The sequence below is a fragment of the Lissotriton vulgaris genome, chromosome 8 (genome assembly GCF_964263255.1).
Source record: "Lissotriton vulgaris chromosome 8, aLisVul1.2, whole genome shotgun sequence".
Lineage (NCBI taxonomy): Eukaryota > Metazoa > Chordata > Amphibia > Caudata > Salamandridae > Lissotriton > Lissotriton vulgaris.
In genome coordinates this window covers 843,781,067-843,804,340 of record NC_141696.1, presented here as the reverse complement: position 1 = coordinate 843,804,340, position 23,274 = coordinate 843,781,067, and the positions used below count along the sequence as shown (strand labels likewise).

General features: G+C 45.8%; 1 protein-coding gene across 2 annotated transcripts in view; it reads right to left on the bottom strand.

Annotated features, from left to right (window-relative positions):
• COL4A1 (collagen type IV alpha 1 chain) overlaps positions 1–23,274 on the bottom strand; it is a 515,832-nt gene that overhangs the window by 114,216 nt on the left and 378,342 nt on the right. For both annotated transcript variants that reach the window (XM_086934756.1, XM_086934755.1), the window contains exons 29-30: positions 14,322–14,419; positions 1,033–1,183 (exon numbers count right to left, since the gene is read on the bottom strand). In XM_086934756.1, coding sequence (XP_086790882.1) covers positions 1,033–1,183; positions 14,322–14,419 — 249 coding nt within the window. The remainder of the gene's footprint in view (positions 1–1,032; positions 1,184–14,321; positions 14,420–23,274) is intronic.

Here is a 23,274-nt window from a genome sequence, read left to right as displayed (position 1 = left end):
ACAGTTGTTAGGCTACAATTGGATAGGATGCTTGATCTCCATGCCAGAGTTGACAGAAAAGAGTCATTATTTATATCAAAGAAGTTATTGGTGGCAAGGGAACTAAATGTGGAAGATCCTATAATTGGGGGAAAATGCCACAGATTCATGTCAGGCAAACAACAGCAGAGAGGCACATCAAGCTTGGTCTTCCTGGTGAGAGATTTGAGGGAGAGAAAAATAATTATGAGAGCTGAAAAATTGTAAGAAGATTTCAGCTCAAAGGTCGCAAATTGTTATTAGTTCTTGGACCTTGGAATCAATAAAAAGTAGAAGAACTTGAAGTTGGCTGAGAAAAAATTTCTTATGCAGGGAATTGAGCCAGGTCTGCTCTACGCAGTGAAGTTGTGTGTGACACACAACAAGTAAGAATATATGTTCTGGAAAGAACGGCGGGACTTCTGATCACAATACATAGGAAGAAATAAGGAAAAGCTGATCTGGGGTGAATGAAGATGAAGAAAGTTTCCATGGCCATACTAGGACCAAAAGCACACAAGATAGTTTTCTATCCCAGTTCTGAGCTATAGTGTTGGTACTCAGGGAAAGTTTAGAAAGCATTTATGCTGGCTATGTGTAGGTGACAGTGGTTGACTCATAATATTATAGGTTTTCTTCTTCCACTAATCCCTACTATAAGGTGGCACAGCTGAAGCACTTATAACATTTCAACTACTTATTGATCCTTGCCAAAATCCCATTAGTGATATAAGAGCCCTAGTTGCCGTATATGTAGGAATGAAACTGTAAAAATATATGGGGATGCAGCAGGAAATACGGGATATCCAAAACCACAACCCACTATAAACACCCACATACACCATTGCACTCTGATATGACCATGAATATGTACTAAACAAAACTGGTTTCATTTCTATTCACAATTTCCACAAATTTAATGTGAGGAGCCTTCTCTGGTACACATTAACAATTACCAGTCTGCAGCGCATTCACAGATATGTGGTCTCATATCATGGAATTTGTGGACCTTACCTCGTGCCCCTGGTGGACCAGAGTTTCCTGGAAAACCTTGATCTCCAGGCAGACCTGGCACCCCTATGTTGCCTTTTTCTCCAGTAGATCCTGGCAGGCCTTGAAGTCCTTGCACTCCTTTAGGTCCTGGAAGACCTACACCAGCCTCACCCTTAAAAATAAAAAGACATATTTAGGTTGACACACATAAGACACACATTCAGTTACATGCACAATCTGCTGGTGCTACAGATCTAATGGTATGTTATGTTAATTATATTTGTACAGCACATTATTGCCCTGAGGCATCTAAGCGCTGGAATGTATTGGTTGCGAGTGTCAGACAGGGACAGTTATAAGAGTTTCCAGGATTTGAATAACCAGGTCTTTACGGCCTTCCTGAAAGAAAGGAGACTGGATGCGTTCTTTATACCGAGAGGAACTGTATTCCATACTTTGGATGCTTCCAGCACGATGCACTTTCCGCCCCATCGTACTTGTTTAAACTTAGACTGTACCAATAGATTTTCAGTGGCAGAATGAAGCTTTCTAGCAGGGACATACTGTTAAAACTTTGATTCAAAGAGTCAGGACCAAGATTATGAACTGCCTTATAGGTTAAACATAACACCTTAAAGGGGATTCTTTGCTTAACAGGAAGGCAGTGCAGATCTTTCAGGTCTTGGGAAACGGAACAAAATTTGGGGATTTTCAGCAAAAGCCTAGCCTCAGCGTTTTGCAGCACCTGACGTTTGTTTATGTTAGACTTATGGGTGGCAGAAGCAAACTGTTGCAATAATCTATTTTAGACAGGATTAGCGAGGTAACTAATGTTTTTTGTAGATTGGCAGGTATGAAAGGCAGAACTTTTTTGATTATTCTAAGGGTGTTAAAGTGGAAGAAGTAAGGTTATTTATATGATCTGGAAAGGGTAGTTTAGTATCAATATTCCCACCCAAGTTTCAAGCCTTTTCCACTAGAAGGGGAGTTGGGCCCATAGTGGTTGGCCAGGCTGGCTGACCCCAAAAGTATGATTTTGGTCCAAACAGTAGGACCTCTGTTTTTTCTGCATTCAGTTTGAGGCAATTTCTGCCCATCCAATCGTGGACAGCTATCACGCAGTTCTGAAATCTGTTTCCAGTGTTATCATCCTTTTTCCCCTATGGAGACAACAATTTGGGTATCATCAGCATAGGATGTGAGTGAAAATCAGAAATTTCTTAACTGATCTGTTAATGGGGAAACATAAATGTTACAAAGAGTAGGGCTCAGTGAGGATCCCTGTGGGACTCCACATAGCAAGGAGAAAGAGTGGGAAATAAAGTTTTCTAACTTCACTACTTGCTCCTGATCCACTAAGTAGGATTTTAATAAGTTCCAAGCCAAACCTCTGACTCCGCAGGTAGTTAAGCGACCATACTATGGCCCGTCCGGAAGCCAAATTGTGTCTTATCCAAAAGTTTGTTGGTCTCGATGAAAGATACCAGTTGATCATTCAGAAATGTTTCTGCTATTTTGGCTGGTAATAGAAGACAGGATATTGGGCAATAGTTGCACGGGTCATTATGATCAAGAGAGGCTTTTTTAAGAAGAGGGATTAATTTGCACATAGTTTTGTAAATATGTTAATTTAGACGCAATGATTTCTGCTGCTGGTTAAGTTGTATTTGGCGGGCATGGATCATCTGGTGAGCCCAAGGTGGAGGTCTTTGATAGGTTTATGATATACTCTGCAGGTGGAGTAACAAATCGAGTCAAGGCTTTGGTTGCATTGAGGGAGTAATTGCTCCCATTAGTGGGTATCAACATAATGCACAATTTACCATCTGAGAATTTTTTAACAATTTGTGGTACTTTTTCTAAGACTAAATCTGCCAGTGAATTACAAAAAGCCTGATTGGCAGTCAGAGAGTCTTTGTTGTGACTACTTGTTAGTTCTGTCACTGTCTATAAAGGCTCTTTGGTTGAGTCTTTGACTTCCTCAATCTTCTTTGTAAAATATTCTGCCTTGGCTTTCAAGATGCTATCTTTGTATATGGTATTGACTGTTTATATTTTTCCTTTTCTTCCTCTTTATATGCCATTCTCCACTTTCTTTCCTGTTTCCTACAATATTGCTTACATTTCCTAAGCTCCGGTGCGAACCAAGGAGCTGAGGGATTTTGTTGCTTTCATTTGACCATTTTGACGGGCGCTACTTGATTTGATGCAGTTTCCAGTCATGTGTTATATTGTTTGGCTGCTGCCTTCACATTGTTTTCTGCCACTAAACTGTGTTTGTTAGTATCACTTTCAATTCACACAATACTGCCTTTCCTCAGTTTAGACAGAAAACAGGCCCAAGGGTGGAATAGGCCAGATCACTTTGTTGGTCATAGTGGTATTATCTGCCTACTAGAATGCATTTGTGAACAACTTAAAGTTATGCGCTTCACAGATGGGGTTCACACACGAGAACGGTTCCCCTTGGGTTAGGTTAGTGGGTACTAAAAGTATAGTCAGAGGGATCCAACTAGGTTCAGAGAGGCATAGGACTGGCATGTGCCCCTGTAGTAGTGGGCCATGGTCCATGTTCTCTCACCCTAAGCAGGGAAGTCCATCAAGGTACTGATTAGTCTACCCCGGCTTTAGGCTTGAAGGGATTGTCTGGTCTGGCCCTTTCTGCAGGGTTATCCCCAAACTTTTTGCCTTCTTCCGCCTATTTTTCTGACCGAAGTACTCTAGGCACTCTACCACTACTAACCAGTGCTAAAGAGCATGTGCTCTCTCCCGTGAACATGGTCAGATTGGTTTACACCTGTTTGGCATATCTGATTTACTTGTAAGACCCTTGTAAAGTGGTGTACCATAAACCCAGGGTGTGTTAATTAAATGCTACTAGCGGGCCTGCAGCACGGATTGTGCCACCCACAGAAGTTGGGCCCGATTCACATAACTAACTTAAGACAAAATCCTAAACTTACTACTATTTTGGTATTTCACAGAAGACACTTACTCATTTTGGTATTCACAGAAGGCACTTATTCATTTCGGTATTCACAGAAGCTAGGAGTCCTAAATTTAGGTCTCCTAAATGCCTTCTGTGAATACCGAAAGTCTTAAAGTTAGGATTCTTCTCAGTTTTGGAATTGTAAAGTTAGGACTCCTAACTTGAGGACTCCTAAATGCCTTCTGTGAATACCGAAAGTCTGAAAGTTAGGATTTTTCTCAGTTTAGGAGCAGTAACGTTAGGACTCCTAACTTTAGGACTCCTAAACTGAGAAAAATCCTAACTTTAAGACATTCAGTATTCACAGAAGACGTTTAGGAGTCCTAAAGTAAGGACTCCTAACTTTAGAACTCCTAAATTGAGAAAATCCTAACTTTAAGACTACCGGTATTCACAGAAGCCATTTAGGAGTCCTAAAGATAGGAGTCCTAACTGTACTACTTCTAAACTGAGAAAAATCCTAACTTTAAGACTTTCGGTATTCACAGAAGGCATTTAGGAGTCCTAAAGTTAGAACTCCTAACTTCTGTGAATACCGAAATGAGTAAGTGCCTTCTGTGAATACCAAAATGAGTAAATGCCTTCTGTGAATACCAGAATGATAGTAAGTTTAGGATTTTGTCTTAAGTCAGTTCTGTGAGTCGGGCCCATAGCCTTTAAAACCTGCCTCTGGCCTGCCACTGCAGGACCTGTGTGCAGTTTACTGGCACTTTGACTTGGCATTTAAAACTACTAACCAAGCCTTATACTCCCTGTTCATTACACATAGGCTACCCCTAAGGTGAGGTCTAGGTAGCCCTAAGGGCAGGGTGCTGTGTAAGTAAAGGGAAGGATGCCTACCTTTATATTGTACATGTCCTGGTAGTAACTAACAGCCTATTTTGCTTTTCACTGCTGTGAGGCCTACTACGCTCGTAGGCTGACATTGGGAAATCCCTTATATACTTTTAAGTGTCAATTCCTGATCATTAAGGAGTGACGTTGACATGTTTGGTATGTTTAGAATAGGAGTGATAAATCCTACTAATTGGTGATGTTGGATTTCGCATTATTATTTTAGAAATGCCACTTTAGCAGGGGGCATTTCTCTGTGCTGATAACTTTCTGTGGTTTGCGGCCTGTCTCCAATACACATATGGACTGGGTGACAGCTACATTTTGTGTATACTTTCTAGACAGCCACTACACAGTAAGGGCTGGATGTGACAGGGGGTTCATCTGCATACTTATAGTCTTCCTGGGCTGGGAGAGGGAGAAGAGGTTTAAACTTACATCTGAATAGGTTGTGCACTGCCATCTCACAAAGGGCTAGTTTACCCCCTTCCGATCATTTGGAGCGAGGGCTGGGCTTAAAGGAATTGGTGCACACTACTAAGGCTTCTTTTGAAGTTACCCTTCTTCAAAGACATTTTTGAGTATAAGGACTGGGGCCCTGACCCCATATTTTCAGACACTGCTTGGGACCTGTAACCAGAAGCTACTGGCTCTACAATCTGCACATTGCCAGGAGGACTGCTGGGATGCCAGGAGGAATGGCCATTTGGACTACCTGCTTTGTTGTTCTGGCCTGCTGAGTGCTTGCCTGGAGGAGGAACTGTTACTTTGCAAACCTGTTTTAATGTGCTATCCTGCTGCCTGACACCTTTCTTTGTGCCTCCAAGTGTTCTCAAAGTGCTTGATGGCTTAACTCCTTATCGTCCAGAGCCAAGAGGGCCACAAAATACTCTGCCTTATAATTTCCTTGTCGTGGGACTCAGAATCCGGCAATTACAGGTTCAAGGGCAGCGCGTTCTTGCCCTGAGAACGGTACTGCATTTCCTGAGATGCCGTGCCCTCCCTGCTATTTACGCCCTTGTGGAGGGTCTTCTGGCCATACCTTACCTGGAGGACAGCACACCACAGCACGCCACACGCAGCCTCTGCCCCTGGGTCTGGAACGCTGTAGGTCTCGCCGCCATCACCATCCTACGGCGGCTGGAGACTACAGCTCCCAGCGGGCTTTGCGTGGACTTCCGGTTTCCCGCTGTCTTCGCGCCCGGAGGCGCTACAAAGGCGGGACAACCCCTCGGTGGAGCGGGGGTCTTCTGGCCATACCTTACCTGGAGGACAGCACGCCACAGCACGCCACACGCAGCCTCTGCCCCTGGGTCCGGAACGCTGTAGGTCTCGCCGCCATCACCATCCTACGGCGGCTGGAGACTACAGCTCCCAGCGGGCTTTGCGTGGACTTCCGGTTTCCCGCTGTCTTCGCGCCCGGAGGCGCTACAAAGGCGGGACAACCCCTCCGCGTCACAGGACGCGCGCGGGCGGCGCCGGGCGGAGCCCGGGCAGAGGGCGGGCCGTCTGTGGCCGTCAGGGGCTGTCAAGGCTGGGCTGAGCCACGTCCCTTTCGTTTCTTTCTTTTTCTTCAGCAGTGTGCTCATACGGTCTGTGTGAGGCCCCTTGGTGTTTCCTTTAAATATGTCTACCCGCTCTGGAAAACTTCTCAGGAGTGAAGGTGAAAGAGGAGCTATCACCGGGAGCCCTGTAATTGGAACTATGGACCGATTTATCACCAGGGTGGCGGCTGTAATAGAAAAGGAGATCGCTATGTCAGAGCGGCGCCTATCTGAGGTCTACCTCCCTTCAAGACGCTCATCATTGGGGGCTGCTGCACAGGCGCTTACCCCGGCATGTGAGCGGGTTCTACCCACCCCCACTGTAGGAGTTTCTGGTGATCCTACAGACCCTCCCCAACTGCTTGAAATAGGGCAAAATATAGACAGGCTGGAACATCTGGCCGCGCTTCTCCCTAGTGGTATTGAGGAAGAGGGTGGTCTTAGTATATCATCTCCACCTGTATCACCTAAACCCCTAAACGAAGCCATTAGTCAGCCCTCATTGCCAAAATCGCCCACCCCCACCACTATATTACCAGACGGGGTGGCAGATGGGGTGCCCTCAAGTAGTCAGATTCCCGAAACTAGGCAGGATAAGAGGATCAAAAGTAAAAAGGCAGGACATCGGAAAAAGGGTAGACTGGTGAGTCAGGCGGCTCTTTGCCAAAAAACAATAAAGCCCCTGGGTTTTGGTGCGAAAAATGCAAGGGCCATGACTTTGGAGAGTAAAGTCGCGGCAGTCGCGGCAGATGGGGATGTTGTGGCCTCCCCTAAGGGGCCACTCACTAATGATATCACCGTTAATGTCTCCAAGCTCCCTGACCCTGTAACTATTGAAAATATCCTCGAGAGGGTAAATAGTCTCTTGATGCCCCTGCTAACACAGGTTAAGAGCCTGGGGGCGAGAATAGACAAATTAGAGCAATCAACCCTCGACGGGTTCTACTCACTCAAATCTACAGTTAAACAACTAGCCAGAGTGAGTGAAAACCCGGACACGGGCCTAAAGGAGAGCGAGCTCCCAACAGTTTCCTTACCAACACAAAGAGACCCCAAGCCTCCGAAAAGCCTAAATAAGGTTGATATTAACAGATCACAAACCCCAGTTTCCAAAACTTCTCCCCCTCTTAAAGTAGGGCCGAAACCTAAGGGGCCACCAGCGCATGTAGAGGCTGCCACAACAAATCCCAAACCACTTCCACAAAAACAGCCCCAGACAGCCAGTGGCAAAGCGAAAGATACCCAACCTATAGGCTCACGTGACAAAGTGCAGGGACTAGCAACAGGGAAAGCCACCAGATCTGCCCCCCAACCTAAGTCTTTAACTACCACTGCACTGGCTCCTAGAAATCCAGTGCGTCGGACCCCTCCAATAAACCTCCCGCCAGACTGCCAACCTTTTGTTGCAGTTCTGGTAAACGTCCCCCCACTAAAGGAAGGCCAGTTGGAAGACCACCAATCCCTTAAGAACAAGTGTATCCACTGGCTAAAGTCAAATAAACCAATTCCGTTGGGTGTGGATGGGATTATTCTAAGTGTCCGTAGAGTAGGCTGGGTAGGGCAGGGCAAAAAAATCCAGGAGGGGGATCGCATAATAATAAATTTCCAAGACCCCAGAGTAGTGCCCTCCATCTGCACTCCAATAAAAAATATGGGGGCCCCAGGGGTTAAAGTAGTAGACCTATCCTACTTCTACCCCAGGCAAATTGTTAGCCTAACTGGAGAAAGCCTAAACTCCCTTGACTCTTGCCAAAATTGGGAGACACCTTGGGCTGGGGCACCTGGGGGCAAAGGGATAAACCCCTTGTGGTCCCCAGGGTCACTCTGACTGGAGGAGGATGACCCCGGGGTACGTATGAATGTAGCCTCAGACAAAGAATCTGTGAGTAGTCTAGACCCAATGGTACCATTACCCTCCCAAATTGACTCTCCCTCAATTGGAGATAATAGCGGGACGGTAGCCCCAAAAGATATCCCGCTAGATCATTGCTCCCTTCAACCATCCTTGTTGAGGACCATAGACGAGGGTACTCTTGCAACCAGCGACATCTCAGTTGTGACGGACCTATTATTTAAGGTTTTCAGCTGGAATGTCGCAGGGATCGCAAGGAAGTTGGCTTTACCCGACTTCACTGCATGGGTTGATGAACACTCCTTGTGTATCTTCCAAGAGACCTGGAGCTTAGTGCCGGTACACAGGGTGGGATTCTCCTCCTACTCTGTCCCTGCACTAACCTCGGAAACCGGAAGAGGGCGACCTTCAGGCGGCTTGCTCATTTGGGTAGCAGCCTCCCTAGACTGTAGAGTAGAGGAACTTCATACAGGTTGCCCGGACATCCAAAACATTACCTTAACAGATCAACGGGGAAGACTGGTTTTAAACGTCTATAATGTTTATGCCAGAGGGACTAAGGGTGGAAAAAAGTCATCTGTAATATCTCTTCTTGAGACCCTCTTAAATAAAACCCCCTACAGGTTGCGTACACTGGTCGTGGGCGACATGAACTGTACGTTCGAGCCTCTGGGCTCGGGTGTTGCCCTTGAACAAGATGAGGAGGATATTAGGTTGGGGATCCCTGCATTGGAAATCCCATCCATCAGAAGATGGTCGGAAGTGGCGCTACAGTTATACTCCCTGACCCTGGAATCAAACCTAAGGGCAGCTAACGGGAGGACAATCTCGGATAGGGGGGGTGCCCATACTTACAACAGACCAGGACACACCTCCAGGATAGACTATATATTAGTAGATGTGTATCTATGGAACCATGTGAGGGACATGCTGGTGGTCCCCATGACTGAAAGCGACCACAACCCACTTTCCTTAAGCATGGACCTGTGGTGGCGACCTGTAATAGAGGGCCACGACAACCTGGTAGCAGTGCCCCCTGATGATTCTGAAGTCTCGCCTTGTGGCAGACGAATAAAATGGGCTAAACTGGTCCTATCGGAGGCAAGGGTCGGAGAAATTGTATCCCTCTTAAATCATGCAGTGACAACCCTGGGGTCCCCCTTAGATGGGGTGGGTAGGGCGAGTGGACTTTTTGTCTCCTTAGTAGAGGCCTTGACTAATGTGTTTACCATCCACTCTAGTAAGTTGGGTAACAAGAGAAGCAAAAGACTAGAAGATGGCTGGTATACTCAATCATGTAGGGCACACAAGGCAAGGCTTGTGGAGGCAGTAAAGTGCAAATCCCACAGCGACATACAGATAGCAAGAAAGGCCTACAATAGATCCCTTAAAATTGCTAAGAGGGAGTGGGAAGATAAATTCTGGGATGATCTGCTCCAAGCTAGTAAATGTAGGGACTCAAGGGCTTTTTGGAACCTGATAGGCTCACGGAACAGGCCCGAGGCACCTATGAGACCCTGTAATATCCCGCCACAAAGTTGGGTAAAACATTTTGGGGCTTTATTCCTCCCGGCACATGGGGAACTGAACGTTAGGGCGAACTCCCCACTAGTAATTGAACCGCACTCCTATGATCTCTTTCCCCCTTAGAGATCGAAAAAGTAATAGGGTGGGTAGCCCCTCGGAAGGCAGCGGGTCCAGATGGCCTACCGGGGGAGAAGTGTGGCTCAGGGGTTAGAGGCGGCAGACCTGGAGCTTGAGTTCGGCCCGGGACCAGGGTTCAATTCCCCGCCTCGGCGGGTCTTGGGCTCAAAAATTCCACGGACTCGTTAATTCTCGCTCCGGTACCTTCTCGACTCACGGGTTCACACTCTGTGACTCTGGGCAATAGCTTGCTTAATCTCCACAACGGCCCCTCGCGGTGGGATGCCTGACTTTCACCTTGTGGATACCCTGCCAGGGTTATCTCACAGGGGAATACCAGGACGGGTTCCCTAAGCAAGCGCTGAGATGCCCCAGGGTAAGTCGTGCGCTATATAAGTCTCATTCATTTCATTTCATTTCATTTCATCTTATGAGGGCATACCCAAGGGAGTGGGGAAGGGTCATTGCTGCTCTCCTTAATGACATCATGATGGGAGGGCCAGTGCCAGAATCGTGGAAAGGGGCGGTGGTGGTACCGATCCACAAAAAAGGGTGTAGAGAAACCCCGGGGAACTACCGCCCCATAAGCCTGATAGACTCCACCCAAAAGATAGCAGGCAAAGCCATACTTGGGAGGATCCTTCACTGGGTGGAGGAGAACAAAATACTATCAGACTTTCAGGCAGGTTTTCGGGCAGGAATGGGGACAATAGAGCAGGTGTTCAGGCTGGCACTTCTAGGGTGGAAGGTGGTGGAGATAGGCAAGGGCAGTCTATATTTGGCCTTTATAGACCTAAAGACTGCCTTTGACCTAGTCCCCCGGGAAGAGTTCTGGAGGGTGCTTCATGAGCTGGGACTGCCCTCTTACATCCTGTCCCTCCTCATTAGCCTCCATGCCCACACCTTCGCGCAGGTCCGCTGGGGTAAAAGCGGAGAGCTAACTGAGAAAATCCCGGTGTCCAGGGGCGTGAGACAGGGTTGTGTTCTGGCACCCACCCTATTTTCACTATATGTGAACGGGGTGGTAGAATATCTCCAACTAGAACCAGCCGACGCCCCTTGTCTCGGAGGAGTGCGAATCCCCACCCTGCTATTGGCGGACGACACGCTTTTGATTTCCAAGACTCCGCAAGGCCTCCAAAAACTACTAACCCGCTTCCAGGATTTTTGTGCTGCAAAGGGCCTAGTAATTAATGTGGACAAAACTAAATATCTAGTCCTAAATCCCCCAAGGAAACTGGGCCGCCCACCTATGCTCAACTCTGTGGCCTTGGAGAAAGTATCCGAATTCGACTACCTTGGAATTCGGATAACGGATAGAATGTCCTGGGCACCCCACATCGATAAGATGGTTCTTAACCACAAGAGGGTAGGAGGAGCTTTGCTGAGGGAATTCAGGGCCTCACCGAGGAGATCGCTCACCCCAGTAATTGAAATCTACAAGGCCAAGGTAGTAACATCGGCCTTGTACGGCGCAGAGCTGTGGGGTCATTGCCGCCTGGAGGCCCTGGCTACAGTGGAACGTAAGCTACTAAAAACCCTTATCGCCATCCCCCTGAGCACCCCAACTGTACCTGTGTTGTTGGACACAGGATGTAAAAACATCAAAGACCAGGCCCAACTACGCCCCCTCCTTTTATGGACACGAATCTGGAGGGGTGAAGAACTAAAATCATATGCTGATGGACTGGCGGAACTAATGAGTTTGGGTGGTTGGGCAAAAATAAGATGGCTGAGAGACACTAAAAATCTTCTGGAGAAAATTGGACTGGGGGACTGTTGGTCAACTCGTACAGCCCCACCAAAAGAGGTTGTGAAGAGTCTTTACTGGAAATGGTCTGCGGAGCACCTAGTTACAAACCCGAATCATTGTAAGTCCACAGCTGCTTTTTTAGTAGTAAAAGATGTGGTGGCATTTGAGCCTTACTTGGACCTCATCACCCTCCCTTTTGATCGAGCACTATATTTTAAATTTAGAGTTGGTTCGCTTCCGCTTGGGGCTGTGGTATCAAAATGGAAATTAGCTGCACATATGTCCCCCAACTGTGCATTTTGTCCGAGTAGAATAGAGTCCATCGCGCATATCCTGTTTGAATGCCCGGACTATGCAAAGCCCAGGAGCTGTTGGCTTAAACCTCTTTGCCGAAACATGGGTACATGTAGCTACCTAGTAGCCTTGCGCATCCTAATGACGGACACATCCCCCCCAATTGTATGCGGAATAGCAAAATTTTTAAAGCAGTTTTGGATTATTCGATGCAAGAGATTGTCAGTAGCGGTTTAATTCTTCTTTTAGCTAAATTAATCCGGGCATTTTATGCCCTTTTACCCTTTTTAAATGAGATTTAATATTGACTTCTTATGTAATGGTTTTGTACTTTTGTAAATGACTGTATTGTACTTGTGCTTATAAGATATCTTGCATATCGAATAAAAGCTTATGACTGACTGACTGACTGACTGTTACTTTGCAAACCTGTTTTAATGTGCTATCCTGCTGCCTGACACCTTTCTTTGTGCCTCCAAGTGTTCTCAAAGTGCTTGATGGCTTAACTCCTTATCGTCCAGAGCCAAGAGGGCCACAAAATACTCTGCCTTATAATTTCCTTGTCGTGGGACTCAGAATCCGGCAATTACAGGTTCAAGGGCAGCGCGTTCTTGCCCTGAGAACGGTACTGCATTTCCTGAGATGCCGTGCCCTCCCTGCTATTTACGCCCTTGTGGAGGGCTTCCCCCAGTAAGAGCAGCGTAGTTTCCCCGAGAGGCATTCCAGGAAAACTAGTGGGTCCTCTGAATTGGTGTGCTCCCTAAGAGGTAACTGCCCTTCATTTGACGGAATCCCCCTCAGCGCGGCCCCTCCAACCATGGAAAAGCAGGGAACCATGCAAGGGAGTTGATGGGCCAAGAGAGGAGCGTTGTGTTGTGCCCCTGACCTCAAAAAGAAGAAGGGCTGCACCGGGGCTGGCGTGTCCCTAGAACTGCTTGCTCTGCACAGGCTGTGCATGTGCCAGCTGATGATGAGCCACCTTTGCCTTGAGGGATGTTGCTGAGGCAACAAGGAGACACCTTGTGATGTTGGCACAGCTGCAGGCCGCCCACAGGGTAAGCCTGGTCTTTGTACGACTTGGCTCTGCTCATGAGACCCGCTGGCGCTTGGGCAGCACCACCCTAAAGAGGGATGAGTGGCCTGTGGAGGCCACCTTCTTTAAAAGGAACTGGTCCCCTGCAGCTGCACCACATGCTTGCAGGCAGCTGAGTCTGTGTGTGGGCATTCTGAATGAGAAGGGCCAAACAAGGGCTCTCCGCTTGGTCCTAAAGTTTGTGACTCTCCCTTTTCCTTGTGGGACGGACTGTAGGGTCATTGTTTCTCCTCTGGTAGAGTGGGAAACCTCTGGAGAGGACCCAGAGAATGGTGCAGCACCATGTTCAAAGGCAGAGCTGCGTGAGGACTTGAGCAGATTACCATAAAGCGTGTAGTAGGCATGCAGGCGCTCCTGTGCGCTACATTTAATTCATAAATGTACTAGTTTTAGAAAAGCTCACAGAAATGACTGTATAACATGCAATGTGAGCACAGGTGCGCTGTGTCTATGTGTTCACTGCAATTTCATGTGTTTGTCTCTAAACAAGTCTGTATTACCTGCAAAGTAATTATGATTCATGTCATTTTTGGTCTTTTTGGATGTATAATATAGCAATCTATTGTGACATAATTCTGTGTGGAGTCTCTTGTAGTGTATTCATCGTGCTGCTGTGTGAGTGTCTTGCACAACCGCTTTACACATTGCCTCTGATGATGCCTTCTCTGCACCAAGCTGCCAGAGCATTGGAGCAGGTTATCTTTGGTGTGTTACTGACTTACCCTGAAGTAAGCGGTGGGTTCTGTCTGGTTTAGGTGCATAGCCTAGCCAACCAGAAACCCCATTTCTAGACGGTTGAAAGAAATTACACTTAGAAAGGAACTCTCCTATCCTGGATCGGTCTCACATTCTCAAGAGAAAATGTAGTTTGGCAGCTTTAAGATCTTGAAAATTCACGTGTTTTCCCTAGAACCATATATCACATGTGGGATTAAACTTTAAATCAGGCAACATGCTTTGTGCCATTATAGTCAATCAACATCTGCAAGGTTCAGATACCAGGACAATCTTCCATGGACAGATTCCCAAACCGGCCTGGCTCTGAAGATTAAATCTCAACTCAGACTTCTTCCTTGACCCAACACAAAGGTTTCACTAATCAATGGGTAAACTTGAAAAATTATTTATTAGTCAGCTTCTTCATGTATTTATTAAATCCTGTCACTGCAAATAAAACGCTGGCATCAACTATCTGGGAACTCACATAAGTGAGGATAATTATTGGACCCTAACTTATGTAATTGATGGAAATAATGGTTAAATAAAAAAGTGGAAATAGCATGGTATGTGCTATCAGAAATGCCTACCTTTTGACCCGATTCACCCTGCAAACCTGGAAACCCATCAAGCCCATTTTTTCCTGGTGGACCTGGTAGACCTGGGCTACCTGGTGAACCAGAATAACCTGCAAAAAATATGATCATATATTACACCATAACAGTTTATTAGATCTAATGTTTATTTTCTAAATCACTCATATTAAGATTCAGACAAAGAAGACATAGCAAGCAATAACAAGGTGTAATTGTTAGGCTTTTATTTACAAACAGTTAACATCAATTATATCATAGTTCGAAACATTACCTTTTTTGTAGTTTGAATATTTTTGCCAGCATTGAAATTACTGGAGGATATTTAATACCCTAATACAATTGAATATATTTGTTCAAAGCATTGTTTTTCACCAGTAAATGTATTCATGTCTTCAGTACGAATTTTTTCGTTCATATCAGTGCTTCTGCATAAAACCGGAACAAAATAGGGCTAATTAGGATTTCGGTCGGAAAGCCTCCGGCCGCTGATCGTAGGCTTTCTGACCGACTTCCCTGATTTGACTTCCAACCGCCGTATTAAAATTATGGCGGTCGGAATTCAAACCAGCTGGTCAATCCGGCTGACTTCCGAAGGGATTGAGGAGCCTGTCGGCCAGTCAGAAGGGCTGCATAATACCGTGAGGAAGGTGTTTCCGCCTTCGGGACTATGATGGTACTTTACAAGAGTAAATCCATATCGGCCTTTCCGACATGGATTTGCCGTCGGAAAGTGCCTATGGGGGCCCCTAGCAGGGCCCCTCGCCCTCCAATTGGGGGCTTGGGGACACCTATGGAGCTCCCTGTAAATCCCTGCACTGTGTGGTCACAGGCTGCAGCGATTTACACAAGCTCCCGTTTTTTTATGGGCGCTTGTGCTAAGGCCGGTTTACAGCAGCAGCACAAGCTCCCATAGGGAAATGGGAGTATGCACCCCGCACCATGTGCAGTCGCGTTGCAATTGCGGTGTCGGGACCGGCGACCGGAGGTCGGTCGTTCCCGAGAACACAATGGTCCGCCCAATGTTGTAATCATGCCCTATGACTTATACTGTGCACTGTAAAAGATAAATCACTGGAGCTCAATTAGTTAATTTAATTTAGATGGTGGAGTAAGTGTGTAATTTAGCAAAATTATTATAATACACTGAAGAGTAAAGATACTTGCCAATTTTGCCCTACATGAATGCAATGAGTAATCCAATGAGAAGATGTACAGTCACAATATGTATATCCTGAAGGTATCATTATGCAGCAGTTATATAATTTTTACATCATATGAGTATCATTTAAAGTTGGACAAAAAATAACAGTTAGGCTTTAACTGCTAAACATGACCCTCCTCTGCGAGAAAGTCAACCGTCCCATTTGCATGTCAGTCTCACAGGCTTCGTCAATGAATTTGAGCTTAGAGCTCTAAGTGAAGCGAGGAAAGTGATATGTGTAAACATAACGCCAAAAACATATGGAGATTAAACATTTTTTTTGTTCTTTAATTGGTAGACATTGGCAGAGAAGCTAATCCCATAGTTAAAGAGCGCCAGGATGCTTCGGTTGAGGCAGCTGCACGCTTTATTAAGTGATATTTGATGTATTGATTGATTAAATAATTGATTAATTGAAAGAGTGAACTCCACGGCAAATGGCAGTGTTTGTTATGTGAAGAACATTAAACCGACGTCTGGACAAGCAAGTCTAATTTTACATAACCTTGTTATTTTCATTGGAGGAATTAGGAGTTATTTAAACCCAGTAGCGCCTTCCTTGATAAGATAAGACAAACACAAATAGTGAAGGTGTAGCGCAATCTATTTGATACAGTAATTTCAATAAACCAACAATCAACAAAATATACTAGCCTGACAATCCTGGTGCTCTTTAGTTAGTTACTTAATGAATACTGCCGCGATCAATGTATCAATGTTTAAACTCTGGTGTTTCAGATTTCATTAGAAAAAGTCACATATGTGTTTTGTGTGCCTCTATAACATCAGCCTAGGAAATACAAGTTGATGGTGGGAAATATGCTGCTGCTATGTCATGTGTTTAAGAATTCAAAAAGAAATCTGAACGATGGCCGTATGAGGGTCAGACATTTAATGAGTTAGATGAAATCTACACATCATAAATCGGAAAAGGGTCAAGTAATGAGAGAATCTTAGGGCCTCATTAGGATGGCGGAAGCCACCGCCGGCCAGGAGGATGCGAATTCACCGCCACGGCCACATGAAACACCCACCGCCAGATTAGGATGGCGGTGGGAATGGGGTGGGACCAGCGGCGGACGGCAGGTCCGTCCACCGCTGATCCGTGGGTTTTGGCGGGCCATTTGGTGGCGGTGTCTGCAAGACACCGCCAGTCAAATTAGGAAGCATGAGTAGACATGTTTTTCCGCTGTGGAAAATCATGTGGACCTTTGCTTCTGGGGGGCCCTTGCGGGTCCCCAGGGTAAAGGGGGGGTGGGTGAGCACATGGGGGATACCTATGGTACCCCCCTGCATTTGCATGCACAAAGCGGCAGGCACTGCGCGGTGCCTGCCGCTTTGTGCATGTAAATGTGAAACATGCTTTTTTAACCTTGCGGCGGGTGCTGCTTCAAGCAGCACCCGCCGCAAGGTTAAAGATCCAGGATGTGACCGCCAGGGTGGCGGTCACATCCTAATTTGCCTGGAGGGACCGCCGCTGCCCATGCGGACGGTCCCTCCACCTCGGGGGTGGCGGAAGGACGCAGGTCCGTCCGCCATCCTAATGAGGCCCTTAGTTCGAAAATATACCTCACCTGGGGAAATTCAGAAAGAGGATAGCCAGTTATACCCCAAAATATGACATGCGGCTCGCAGTAGGCAAAAGAGAGAATCTATTGTTGTGAATTATTTTCTGAGAAGGAATTAGCCTCACTCCAGACTATTGAAACAAACATTTGGAAAAGATGGTTGGGCCTTGCAAAAGGAACAGTCAACCGTGGGTTGAGGCTTGAGCTGGGTTTCACCAATATTACATTTAAGGACCCACAAAGGACTATGAATTACTTGTGTGGCTTGTTAACCCCTTGGCCGCGGCGGTAATTCCACCGCATCGCTGGGGCCGCGCGGCGCCGCCATGCTCATGACGGAACTACTCCGTCACGAGCCATGGGCGCTCTGTGCTTGTGACGGAGTGGTTCCGTCATGGCCCCGCCCGCTCATTATTGATTTTACAACACCAAACTGGAAATTCTAGTTATAGCTGAAATATACATTTTAGGTGTGGCAGTTTGTGCTACCAAGTACTTTAAAGGCCTGGATGGAACTCATGGAGTTTCACTCTATAGAATTCTACAGTTACAAAAAACCTAGCGAGATTTCATGGAATTCTGTGAACGGGAGTAAATAGGCATGTCCTGCTGTGATTTCCACACTTAAAAATCAGTTCAAACTGCACGACACGATGAGCCAGAGGGAGCAGCTTTTTTAAATTGATTTTGCTGCCGCTCAAATAGATTTTTTACTCACGCTGCAACTTTCTGACCACGAACGGTCGCGACCACCCATGTTGGAGAAATCTCGCTGGGAGCCCTCCTAGCAACAGAATATCACACTAGGGGATGCCAAATCTCGCTCGCACACACAAATTCACTGCATGCGAGACACCTTCCCTACAGTTGCGCACACTGGAGTTGGAATTGTAAATTATACTATTCCTAAGTCTAACGAGCCCCCTACAGCAAGTCGATGTAATGACGTGGGTTGTAATGTACTATGATGTAACAACGCGTTCGTCGTAACGACCGTGTTGTATTTGCATGCCATGTTAACGCATGCGATGTAAGGTGCTATATTCGTGCTTACCACTATCCTGGCTGATGAAGGCTGATAGGCAGAAACTGGTCCTAGGATGCTTGTTTCCGGTCCAGGGAAGACATGGCTTGGCTGTTCGGGCTGGACTGTTCCCATGAGGCACAGGGTCAATACTGATTTGCATATGTCCATGTCTGAACTGGGGTGGAGTGGTGAGCAAAATAACGATGGATTACACCCAGATCTCTGACTGGGGGTGAATGTTTTGCCAATGTGGAACATTCCGTCCATCACCTTGTGTGTTTTGCTGTTCGCCCTTTGTGGGAAGGGTATGCCCAGACGTGGGTCCATGCTCACCATGCCACTGGAGTCAAGCTATCCTGGCTGATGATGGCTGTTAGCCAGAAACCAGTCCTAGGATGCTTGATTACGGTCCAGGGAAGTCATGGCTTGGCAGTTCCGGCTGGACTGTTCCCATGAGGCACAGGGTCAAGACTGATTTGCATATGGCCATGTCTGAAATGGGGTGGCGTGGTGAGCAAAATAACGATGGATTAAACCCAGATCTGTGACTGGGGGTGAATGTTTTGCCAATGTGCAACATTCCATCCATCACCTTGTGTGTTTTGCTGTACCACCAACATGAAGGTCCACCCGCCAAATTTAAAAGTGGATGGGCCATAGTTACACCAGACCGGAGACTACTTCATCTCTTCACTTCACTTCAACTTCTCTGGCAGCTTAATGAATTAAATTAAATTGACTAGCTGTCCATCCACATGATTAGGATGGATGAACATATAGCCATTTGTTACTGCCCATCACAGCAAGGCAAACCCTGGGGATAAGAGGCAATAAAAAACCAAAAAATGCCCTCCTCGCCTTGGGAGATGGCTTCCATGGCAAGGGGAGCATTGATTTTTTTATTTTCAAATACAAAAACCCACATTGGGTTTTTTGTATTTGAAAATAAAGAAACACTTTGCAACTTTGCTGTACGGCTCTGTTATGTTTGACTGTTTCAATGCATTTACAGGAACCACATTCAGGCAGTTCCTGTGAATGCTAGAAATGTCTGTCGCCTCGACAAACATTTCTAAATGTGGCAGTTGGGACCTCCGCTAGGGCAAGGGAGTATCGTACTCTGTTTCCTGGGGGGGGGTGGGGGGGGGGGGTCCAACCACCAAGATCTAAATTGGGGCCCATGTTCCTGCTCTGGGCAGTTTCTTGCTATTTCTTGCCATGCAGGAACCTTTCTGATTCAAGAAGGCGTGAAATGAGTACAGTCTCGAGGAGAGAAACCAATAATTCAGGAGAAAAAAAACATTGAAACATCTATGATTTCTAGTGAAATGCCTCTGAAAATAAATAACACTGCCCTACAAACAGGGCTTACTGAAGATCCAACTGGGTGGAGGACTGGGGGATGTAAAGGCCCAAGTATATTTAGGAATATGCTTCAGAAATTGATCCCAGATAAACCAATCAATGGTGTTAGTGTGTAGGTCACCAGAACCAAAGTCTTCTCTAATGGATCTTTTCATATAAGGATGGACCTCTGACATTCTGGTACTAAGATTGCTTCCATATTCTCAAGGATGGGCTTGCATTAGTTAGATATTCAAGCTTTCTAGACTAGCAGAACTCCTTTAAAGAGTATGGCAAATGGGGATCAGTGTGGTAGATACATCCAAGTGTCTAGCCTGGAAACAGTGCAGAACACAGCCCTTACTTACCCTTACTCCATTTGTCACAAGAAGGTTGCAGAAAAGCAACAATCCTGTGATTGGTCTGATAGAGGGCAATGGTTTTGCAATTAATGGACAGGCCAGGGAGATAAAGGCAAAGGGCACTTCTTGTGAACCCAGTGACCACATACCTTATGAGCCCTGGGTACTGACTGAGCTGTGAAAATGGACAGGGCATACAGGAACTGATATGGGTACAGGATTTTTGTAGTACCTTCCAGATTTCTATGGACAGGTTACTGCACAACCTCTGTACACCTGAGTCCAATCATGCAGAATGATTGGTAAAGCATTGATAAGAGAAGATGTGGCCTAACAGCTAGAGCGGGCGACCTCGACGCTGGAGAACCCGGTTTGAGTCTCTGCAACGACACTCAACGTCTTGTGATTCTGGGCAAATCACTTAATCTCCCCGTGCCAAACAAAACAAAAAAAGTAATGTGTCTGTCTGTGACGCAACGGGGGCTCATGTAACGTGCCCTGATACTGGATATCTTCGGGTAGAGTTCACACTATATAAAGTTAAAAAAAGAAGATTGGCTGAATTTAGTGCCAAAGAGAAACATTGCTGTAGAGAATCAGTTTCAACTGACATTTGAATTCTTTCTCAACAGCATTAATTGCTGCTTTAAACCAGGAGAAGATGGGATTCAAGAGTCACCTTGCTTGCTATTTTCTCTCAATTTATATTTACTACCACTACAGCAGAGGGCCTTAACCGTTCTATTTTAAAAGAGAATGTTATTATTTTGTCATACATAAATAGCAGTGATTCATTTATCAATTCTATTATACATTCTTAAGCATATTGCATATGTTCACACAAATACTATCACATTTTTTATGTGAAACATCTCAGCTGAAGCCGGTAATGATTGCCGCTGCTTTATCTTATCAGGACTATAACACACCAATAAACTTAAATTAAATCTAGGGTCACTGGGGTATACATACGTATTAATGTTTGTTTGTCATTCACTCTACTACCAAGCCCAATCTAATTGGTTTCACTGTGAATATGCCTGGGCTTCCAGGTTATCCTTTAAGGCTATACTCATTTCTGTCTAGTAACACTGTAATAGATGGACATATGACCTTATGTGGTTTGCTTCCTTCCTGCACACCTGGGCAAATCAGTGACTGTTTGCATTGTATTCCATCAGGTCCAGTAATATTGCATCCCACGAGTGGGCCAAGTACTCACGTCTCAATTACATTTTTGAACTAAGCCCAACTCCATACCTCTGATTTCCATATATTTGAGTTAGCCACCCTGGTTACTTTCCAGTTTTTTGCTTTGCTAATACTAAAAACAGATCAGTGAATCTTTTTGTCTGTCTGTATTTAGCGCATGGGAAGAGGCCCAGCAACCAGGATTCCGGTGTCCTACCTACCTGTCTGTCTACAACTTCCTTAGCTAATCTCACTACGTAACTCCAATAACACACCCATTCAGGGAAATTCCAAACCATTTGAATTAACTCTCCACCTACCCTATTATAATAAGCATTGATCTGTCAGGAAGTGCTTCCTCACATCTGCCACCTATTCTCACTATGTCAGTGTCATTCCATATATGCAGTTGTCTTACGTTGTCACCTGTGTATATTCCTGTTAGTCCCATCAGTGGTACCCCCGGTACACAGAGGATAATCTTTGTTCTCCCTATGGTTGCATCTCATCCAGCAGTATTTTATGATGGGGCTGATCCCTACTCCTCCCAAGGGCATCAAGCTTCTGTGGCCCAATTCCCTGACATCCAGTGGAAGATGGATTTTAGCTAACATCACTCAAGGTCTCCCTGAGCACCACATTCGGTCCAGGAGTAAGTCTAGCTTACTGAAAACTTCCCTTGAGAAATGTATTGGCAGTGTGGAAAAGTAATTAGGTGGTTGACACAGAGCCACCATCTTGGACAGATATATCCGCCCCATCACAAACAACAGAGGCCTCCAAAATACCACTTCCTTCCTCATCACAGCCAGTGGGGGTCTGATGTTTCCATCAACAAGGTCTGCCTCCAAATGATAAATCCCAACTCTCAGGTTACGAAAGGTGGTGGTCTCCCACTGGAATCATTGGCAGGACTCTGGTTGTGTTCCTCTTCTAGAGTGGGATGTAGCAGGAAAATGCTTGCCCCAGTTCACGTTCTGCAAGACAAACTGCCAAACTTCCCCTGTGCCAGGACCACACGCTCAGCCTCACCGTGAGTGCTGTTTAAGAACAGTAGCATATCATCGCCACAAAGTGATATGTGGTGAGTCTGACAGCCTATTGCTATTTATGCAGTATGGTTAGCTTACTGCAGCAGGCTTGCAAAAGGCTCTGTGTCTGTTGCAAAGAGAAACGAAAAAGGGAACACCCCAGGCGAGTCCCTCTTCCTACTGGACAGGGTCCAGCGTCCTCATTATCTCTGCTGCACTTGGGTCCACTGAAATAGCCCGGTACCTAGTCCCCGATTTCCTATCATGGCAAATATGAATATCTAGTTCATCTGGCTGTATGCTTTCCTGATGCCAATCAACATAACTGCTGCATGGGCGCGCATATATGCTGGTCTCCATATTATTTGGAGCAGTCATCTGACATTCATATATGTGCTACATTCCTGTATGACTTCACTTTTGTCTAGGTGAACTAGGCACTGCATTAACGGCACATGTCTATTAGCCAGAACCTTATTCAGGAGCTTGTAGTCAGTGTTCAACATCAATATAGCCTTGTATGACACTATTTCCAATGCGTCTCTCCCAGGCTTATGCACGGCCTTTAGCAAGGCCTCCCGAATCGAATTCCCAGAGTACCATCATACATAGTTCAGTGAGCAAAGGGGCATAGATTTATATACCTCACATAACAATTGGACAGTCAACCAGTTCAGATGTTTTTATTTTTTTCAGCTTCTAGACCAACAGCTACACCCAACCCAAGCTCTTCAGTTCTGTCGGGAGAGAGTACTTCCAAACCAGCATGGAGATCATGGTTCCCCCACCAAATTGCTCATGCCATAGAGAGCAATATATTACTCGGTAAATGCTTGATTAATTTCTGCCTGTCAGGTGATCAACTCCATTTGCTCTGCACTACCCATGAAAATCCCCAGTGAATTTGTTGGTTTAGACACTTGGGGAAAAGCTGTTTGAAAAAAGCTCGAACAAAAGGCAAAAGCTTTTTTTACATAGAGCAATTATAGAATGGAAAATTGTCAATGCAAACGTAGAATGACTACTGAAGCACCGACACACTAAAATAACAATTTGACAAGCAGGTTTGGTAAAGGGAGGGTTTTATGTATTCCCCTTTCTTTTCCCGGGCCTGTTGAAGAATACAAAACAGTACTCCAAATCATGGTAACTATTAAATAGAATGGGACTACTAATTTCTTTAGCATTAGCAATTGAAATAGGCCTCCAAATGAAACAGAGAT